Below are 8,994 nucleotides of genomic sequence, written 5' to 3' on the forward strand. Positions count from 1 at the left end.
AAACAATGTCATTGTCAAATGACATTCATTTGTCATTGTATCTTTATTTGTGCAGCTGCTGTTTCGGTATACCTATTGAACGTAGTGTATAAATTCTCTTTGATACCTATGTAAAAATATCAGCTATGTAACTATTGCTTATCACAATTATGATTAGGTACAGTACTTTAGTCGTTTTTAGTTATATATAACTGGTTACTTTTAATTAGTTAATATTTTTATGTATATTCTTTTTGTTTCACTCAAAAACAAACAATAATGAATAAATAATGTAAATTGTAAACTGATCTGTGATCACATATTATTACTTTATGTTTCGAACTCAGATTGACATTTAACAGAGTTGTCAACTTAGAAACATCAGAAATTGACAACTCAAATTGTTTACTCAGTCTACGCATTAGGTAGTTACTATATAATAATTATCTTTAAGGCGACGTCCCCAAATGGCCCAACGGAAGACCAGCAAACATGCTGAGTTGGGACCACTTTGTGACGTATAGAAAATAATATTTCTCAATTTTGTTTTATGTTTTATTGTACTATCGTCATGAATAAACTTTTTCTTTCTTTCTTTCTTTCTATCCTTCGGGTAATGAACACTAAAAAACCAAGAGCAAATAATGTTTTCGTGTCAATATATGTAAAAGTCAATCGTTATAATACTAAAATTATATTATTTTACTTACTACGCGAAATTAGCAAAATACCCACCGTTGTTCAGCCTTAGTTCAATTATTATTCTCATGTATAAGATTAGCTTTCCAAACTGCTGGTAATGATGAAAAGACGTTCTGAAAGGATTGGATCTTTGAAGATGCTCAACTGATATCGTCTCAGAAAAACATCAACATATATTCTAAATTCATTCATTTATTAAATAACTATTTACACAATAAGCCTGAATGGTGTTACAATCAGTTCAATTCACGCATTTTATCTCACATAAAATTTCCGGTCTAATACTTCGAAATTATGATGACAATACACAGAAATGCACATAATAGTCAAACAGTCAGTCCTTGTCCCAATTCCAATCTCAAAATTGTTTTACAGCTCGCATTGATAACAAATCTAGCAGACCATAGATTTTTTGATTCTTATAGAAATAACACAATCTGAATCACGTTAATTATTTGCAATATCTAATAATTAATTATTCAAATTGATATTATAAAGCACTCCATAATCTTCTTTTATTATATCAGCTGCTTTTTCGCCAATCATCATAGTTGGAGCGTTTGTATTACCACTTGGTATTTTTGGCATTATAGATGCATCAACTATTCGTAAACCATCTATATTGTGCACTTTTAGTCTCTCATTAACTACACCTTTTGGCCCCATAGCACATGTACCAGAAAAATGCAACAGAGTTGTAACAGTATTCAATGCATAACATGACCAATATTCTTCTGAAGGGAACTTAAAATGATTGCATTCTGGAATATCCAATTTAATAATTTCCCCGCCCATTCTTTTAAAATACAACGTTTTAGATAACTGGCTAATAAACTTTAATCCTTGTGCCACTCTGTGTAAATCAAGTGCATGTCTAAAATAGCCCAACTCAATAATTGGATCGTCCATTGGATCCGCACTTTTGATTTTTACTTGGCCTCTTGACAAAGGATGTAGCAACACCAATGATAACAAATCTAACTCCTGACCTAAATTTGCTTTACTGAGTGAATGACAATATCGATTGTCGAAATTAGTAATGGTTCGACAGCCATAAAATATTCCAAGCGATGCAGTGGCCCCGATGAGCATATTGAAAAATTGAAACTGTGGTCTGTTTTCATCATATATGTTTTGAGGGTGATAGAAGGAGCTGTTAAGTTTGAAAAAACCACTTTGAATTGGAGTTGGAAACGAATCCAGCTGAGTTGTAATAAGTAAATTCTGAAGTACTGATCGAAATCCTTTGCGGCCTGATATTGCTATGGGAAATATTTTATGATCTTGCAAATTTTTACCAACAGGAAGATTGGCTATAACTTCTACGCCGACTTTACTCAGAATTTCTACAGGGCCGATACCTGACAACATCAATAATTTTGGAGTATCGATAGAACCTGCTGAAAGAACCACTTCTATTTTAGCATTTACTTCAATTATTTCACCAGACTCCTGCCGTACGCGAATACCATACGCTCTAGAAGTCTGATGATTTATTAATATTTTAATAGCCCTAGAATATTTAGCTATAAATAGATTAGGTCTGTCCCTATTTGATCTCAAATATGCCTCAGCTGTACTCGACCTTCTGCCTTTAGCAAAAGTAAAGTGGGGTGTTGATGCACCATACTTTTCTGGACCATTATTTTCTAAAACTCTTTTAATACCAAGTTCCTCAAAGGATTTCAGCATCTTTTCGTCCATAGTTTCGAAATATGTATTACTTCTTGGTCTAGATACGGCTAACGGTCCATAAGCTGAATGGAGATATGCATTCTTAGGATTATTTAGTACAATAGGATCAGTCATTCGCTCGAACTTCTTAAAGTATTTGAAAACCGAATTCCATCCCCAACCTGGTGCAACTTCATTCCACTCTTCGTAGTCTTCTGGTACTCCTCTTAGATATAATTCATAATTATTGGAGGAGCATCCTCCCAACATTTTTCCTCTTGTTGCGTATAAGATTCCTCCTGGGTGGCTTTTACCAACGCCGGGATCGAGATGAGCTTTATAATCCCAGTCATACTCGGTATGGGCCAATGTTGAAAACAAGCTCGGCGCCTGTAATAATAATAAAAAAAATATACTGTTTTTAACTTAATAATTTAATGCCCCTATTTCAGGACTTGAAGTTAGAGTTAGGCGTTATTTGGGAAAATCGATTGCTGTTTAAAATATTTAATTCCGCTAACTCACATATTTACATTTAGAATGACACTTATGCCAACTTACTTACGAATCCGCAAATGTAATCAAACATTCTATGGACTAAATTTCTTACATTTAAAGTACTCTCAAAAATTTTATCCTTGTTGATACTATTACATTACTTTGGGATTTCTTCAAAAGAGCACTAACACTAACATTAGATGGACCGAGGTTTCATTTGTCCTAATATTTCATCAAAAAAACTGCTTAGAAACGTCTGCAAATGATCTTACCACACTTGCAAACGGGGGGTCGCCGCCAGCCTCAATGAGTAGAACCCTCCAGTGATATATTTCACTTAATCGTGCAGCTACTATAGCGCCAGCAGAACCTCCACCAACGATGATAAAGTCGAATGTTTCACCATCTGGAACATTATTTTCTTTATTATTTATTGCAACTACATACAACGCACATATCATCATATTTCTTGCGGCTCGGTGTCGTCTATTAAAGCAAGCCATTTTTTATTATAACTCGAAGATGATGGATCTCAGATCTGGGATAGACGAGGGCTAGTCTTCATCTCCTGTGTTAATAAATAACGGAACGTTACTTCAAACCATGTGCGTGTGGTGTCGCAACAGAATAGCACCACCCCATCTCCTCCCGTGCGTGTCGTAAGAGGCGACTAAGAGTTACAAACAACGGAGGATGTTCAGCAGCATCTTTCGTTAAGAGCACACCATTTACTGCGATCGCCAACCCGTCTGCCAAGCGTGGCGATTACGGAAAAAAACCCCTCAAAAATATGACAGACTATATAAGGCACCGGCCCCCAGACCCCGGCGGCCCCGCTCGTGGTGGTCACGATAGCAACCACATAAGCGACGGAGCAGGGGGTGCTAAGAATCCCCGAAACGTAGACCATTGGCCCTGGCTACATACAATGTCAAGACACTGCGGACCGACGAGAAGTTGGAGGAACTGGAGGAAGCTGTGAGCAGATCACGATAGGATGTCGTGGGGTTATCTGAAGTCCGAAGACAGGGTGAGGACTCGGCTCCGACTTCGACACACTCAGATGAGGAGGTGGAGGCCATGTATGAGGACATCTCAACACTCCGAAGACCCACTTCAACGTTATCATGGGAAACTTCAACGCAAAACTGGGCAAACGTAGCGTTGATGAGTTGAGAGTGGGGCAATTTGGGGCCCGAGGCCAGATGCTGGCTGACTTCATCACATAGAGATCCATGGAGTAGAAGGATCTTCTCCATGAAGCCAGAAAAACGCAAATGGACTTGGATCAGCCCCGATGGTGCCACCAAAAATGAGGCCTTTGTCCAGCAGTGGACGTCTTCCGGCTAATAATGACTTCAAACCAAGCTTGGGTTCGAATCGTGCCTTGTGACCAGGAGGCAGTTTTGCTCCAAGGTACATTTGTATAAGGCGAATTGCTAAGAAGTTTTACAACACGATATACGATAGTTTTTCAAGAATCTTTGGCTGAAGTAAGTTTTATGTGGTTTTTCAGACAAATGAAGCTATTTGGCTCCTTGACAACACTTATTATTTATAGAAAAATCGTATATATAATATATATATATAAATGATTCTTTAATTGATAATAATAAAACTTGGAAATTACCCTTAAATTACTTTTAGCAATAATATAATATAAAAATTTAAACAGAATGATCTACTTTAATTATAAGAAGAGGTGTTTAGTGATTGCAAAATATAAGTACTCGTTCTTCCTTGTTATTTGGTTGAGTTCTTATGTCAGGCTTCGTCATACACGCTTTATTGCTTATCGTATCCTGGATGATCGTCTTTGTGAACTCTTCTTTTGTTTTTCTTTTTAAACAACTTCAAAAAAGGAGGAGGTTCTCCAATCGTCGGTATGTTCTTATTTTTTTTATGTTTGTTACCTCAAAACTTTCGACTGGGTGAACCGATTTTGATAATTTTTTTAAATCTGAAAGCTGGTGCTTTTCGTGTGGTCTCCCATCGTAATTTGGTCGAGATCTGACAATGGCATCCATGAGACAACCATAAAAGTCTTAACATTGCTATACATATGTATAGCAAAGTGGATGATAAATTTACGAATAACTCAATACCGCACCAACCGATTTCGATGATTATTTTTTTATTGGAAAGGATATACTTCAAAGATAGTTTGGTTAGGTTCTGATTACGGAATCCATGACAAAGTAACGGAACTCTTCAATTCTTAGCTATTCGGATTATATTATATATATCTTTATTTATGCTAGCCGGATATTTAAGTCATCTACCATAACATACTTATGGTCAAGTAATTGTCATCGTCGAATATGATGATCAATGGGACTCCTTAACGACTTACAGTATGGGTGCAATCTATGGCAGAATTTCTAACAGTCTGTAATCAAATTGCAAAGCACTTACGTTCATTGCTGCATTGAAAAATTTAGTATATCTACACATATTGTTGGCACATGAACACTTGTATAGATTGGTGCATATGTTAGATATATTTCAGATTACCTAAGTCACCGAAACATAGAATATCAAAACCTAGTTGGCTTCAAATAAGAACAAATATAGTGGCTCCAAAACTGGAAGTTTTGGAAGGAATACTCACTGGTCAGGAGCACACCTCTTTTGCCAATTCACACGTCACAAATACTAATTGTTTTGGTAATCATATATAACTACTGGTAGACTTAGCACTATAACTTGAACGTACACTAGTGTCCAGGCGATTGATCAATCGTAGACCTTAGATTTCTATACTTTTCGTGAGCGTCGATGCGGTTACGCCCGCGGCCATTCAGAGTTCTCTTTTGACAGTCCGCCAGATGGCGCACATCACGGATGTGCATGTAAGGAGGGAAAGTTTGAAATTGGATTGACTTTATGGCTTTCAGGAGAAGTATAAGGGATTGCTCTGAAGCCGCAACATTTCCCCCCATTTGAAACCATCCAGGGGTTTCACAAGACATTCACTGCCCGGCAACATCTAGGCATCCAATTGCTCAGACAGTGACTAGAATAGACATACATAGAAAAAACAAACTAGTAACTAGAATATAAATTTATAAGTAGGTATATACTCTAGCTAGACTAAAATATGTGCATTGATAATCTAACTTAAAAGGAAAGACATAAGACAAGGTTGCTTATCTCTAAATACTATTTTAGAATATAAAAAAAAATGAAAATAAAAAAATATTAAATAGTTTTAATTGAGAGGTAAAGGGCAAAGCTTCACGACGGGTCTTTCAAGGACACGCTTTGGAGTTTTAACCATCACAACGCGAATAATATTATCGTTACCGGGATGAACTTCGACGATACGCCCTAAACACCATTCATTAGGAGGTAAGTTAGGTTCTTGAACAGTGACAAGCTGTCCAACTTCAGGTCGTTGTTGGTCATCTTTGAACCACTTCCGTTTCTGTTGCAGTGTGTGCAAATACTCGGTTTGCCAAACTCGCCAAAGCTGCTGCGCTGCAAAGCTTTTGTAATAACTGCCAACGAGTTCTAGGATGTAAATCATCGAAAGTAGGTTCAGGAAGAGCAACTAACGGGCGTCCTACAGTATAATGTCTGGGAGTTAGAACGTCAACTTCACTTGGATCTGAAGATAGTTGACACAATGGTCTAGAGTTGAGCATAGCCTCAACTTTAGTCAAGATAGTAGTGAGCTCTTCAAACGTAAGAATTTGAGAGCCAATGACTCTTTTTAAATGGTATTTAGTGGATTTGATGCCACTTTCAAAGATCCCACCAAAATGGGGACCGGAGGGGGGATTTAATTTCCATGAAATCCCTCGTGAGGTTAATTGAGTGGAAATGTCTTCCTTCTTATCTAGCATGAGTTGAAACATTTCGTGAAGATAGCGTTTAGCGCCTACGAAATTTGTACCACAATCTGTCACGATCTGTTGACAGATACCACGCCTAGATACAAATCTATCTAAAGCGCCTACGAACGCCTCGGTTGACAATTCAGATACGAGTTCTAAGTGAACTGCTTTTACTGAAAGACAGACTATCAAGCAAACGTAAGCTTTGTTAGTTCGTGCATTACGTCGTCTGCTCTCTTTTACGAGGAATGGACCACCGAAGTCGATTCCTACATTTTGAAAACAATAACCTTGTCGAGTTCTAGATCAATTATATAAATTAGGAGGAGGAAGGGTCCAAGAATAGACCCTTGTGGACCCCCATACCGAGAGGAGTCCCAGGAGATCTTCTGCCTTTCACATCGACCATCTGAATCCTATTATTTAAATATGAGATGTGACATACCTTCCTGACCAGCGTTGAATGTTGAACACTATCAAAAGCCTTAGATAAATCACAGAAGATACCAAGTGCATTCTGTGATTCCTGCCAGGCCCCAAAAATATTCCTGATGAGTTCAACACTCAACAATCCGTAGTCGAACATCCCCCAGAAAAGCCAAATTATTTTATATGAAGTAATTTATAAGTGTTAAAGTGAGTAAACATTTGGCTAAAATAATTTTTTCAAAATTTAGGTTGGCAACACCGAAACAGGACGATGGTTATTCGGGTCAGAAGTGAGTCCCGATTTAAATATTGTTAAGTAAACCTAAATAGGTTTTTGAGAGAGGGAAGCCTTCTTTCTTATAATTTACATGATATAAATATAATGAATATATCTATTTCATTTATTCACAATTTTTGAACAATATGTTAGATACAGCTATTGTCAAGTAATTTCAACAAATTCAAACAAGACGTTTTAATATTTGTAAATTTTTTGCTACTAACCTCTTAATTTGTAATTTTTCGGCCATCCCGCGGGCGTTATTGCGTGGGATAGGGCGAGAACACGAATAACACATCGCAAAATTGGATTCCATTTCCAACTAAAGTTTTGTACATAACCGAAAATATTATTCACAAAAACATTTAAATTCATTGTGTTGTTCAATTTCGCGCACTTTAATATCTAACACCTTACTTTAAATAATTTAAAATAATGGATTTAGCCAGGCTGTATTTCGTCACGAATTACTTAATTCATTTAATGCGATCATCCGCATGCCGCAAAGGTTCGTTCATAAATAGACAGACACAATTTTTAATCAATACTATTATGTTTTGCGTGTCTACTTCAGTAAGGCCGAATAAAATTATCACAGATTAATGCATGTATCGCAGTATTACATAAATAGTAGCAACCTGAATATTTCCTTTTCATGTGAAACAGGAAAATCAACTTACACCTTGTATCTTTGGTTCTATGTAAATGTTAGATTCTTGTTTGTAATATTTTTTTTATTAGACGGCGCCTATTCCTGAAATTACTGGTCAAATAAGACTTAACATCTTATGTCTCAAGCTGACGAGCACAATCGTAGTGCCGCTCAGAATTTGAAGTCTGAAGACTATAGTCTTCTCTCTCTGTATACAGAGAGGGAGAACTAAACTTTCAGCACACCTAGTATTTAGAACAGGAGGGATATCATCTGGACCAGCCGCTTTGTTCAGATGTAAGGATTTTAAGTGTCGAAGGATCTCTGTCGGTTCAATGATTATATCTCCGAAATTTTTAATATTATTAACAGCACTGTGATCCAGAGATGGCGGGCTATTATTTGAACTGGGTGGCAGGAAGTTCGCTTGAAAGTAAGTCGCAAAAAGATTACATACGTCCTCACCTGTGGACGCATCAACACCATCATATGTCATTGAGGAAGGGTATGTACTAGATGCATTACTATTGAATTTAACGAAAGTCCAAAAAGATTTTGGATCACGACTAATAGAGTTCTCGCTTTTTTGTAAATATGAGTCATAGCACACATGTTCTAAAATTTTTTGCTCTTCTTCTTAGGAGTGAAAAAGTGAGGTAATCGTACTGGTTGCCATAACGTTTATATTTCTTGAAGAATTTACTTTTTTCTTTTAGTATTTTTATTAATGCAGAGCTGTACCGAGGGGGGAAACGATTCAACGAGATTTGTTTATGATACATACGTTTTACGGAGACAAACGAACCTTCGTTTAGCAATTTTCGCCAATCAATCGTATTCAATGATGCACTTATGGATCCAAAATCGCCGGATTTATAAAAATATTTGAGCCTCTTTTTTACCTCTAATGCTTTAGCAAAAACATTACTGAATTCTATACA

The 8,994-nt window shown here is 36.8% G+C and overlaps 1 protein-coding gene across 1 annotated transcript; it reads right to left on the reverse strand.

Moving 5' to 3' along the window:
* Positions 1 to 853: 853 nt before the first annotated feature.
* On the reverse strand, positions 854 to 7,903 carry LOC126978109 (ecdysone oxidase-like). Its single transcript, XM_050826836.1, has 3 exons — positions 7,626 to 7,903; positions 3,126 to 3,259; positions 854 to 2,745 (listed from the first exon to the last, which is right to left on the reverse strand). The coding sequence occupies exons 1-3, from the start codon at positions 7,774 to 7,776 to the stop codon at positions 1,153 to 1,155; spliced, it is 1,878 nt and encodes a 625-aa protein (XP_050682793.1). The 5' UTR covers positions 7,777 to 7,903; the 3' UTR covers positions 854 to 1,152.
* Positions 7,904 to 8,994: the final 1,091 nt, after the last annotated feature.

Source organism: Leptidea sinapis, chromosome 47 (genome assembly GCF_905404315.1).
Source record: "Leptidea sinapis chromosome 47, ilLepSina1.1, whole genome shotgun sequence".
NCBI classification, from domain to species: domain Eukaryota; kingdom Metazoa; phylum Arthropoda; class Insecta; order Lepidoptera; family Pieridae; genus Leptidea; species Leptidea sinapis.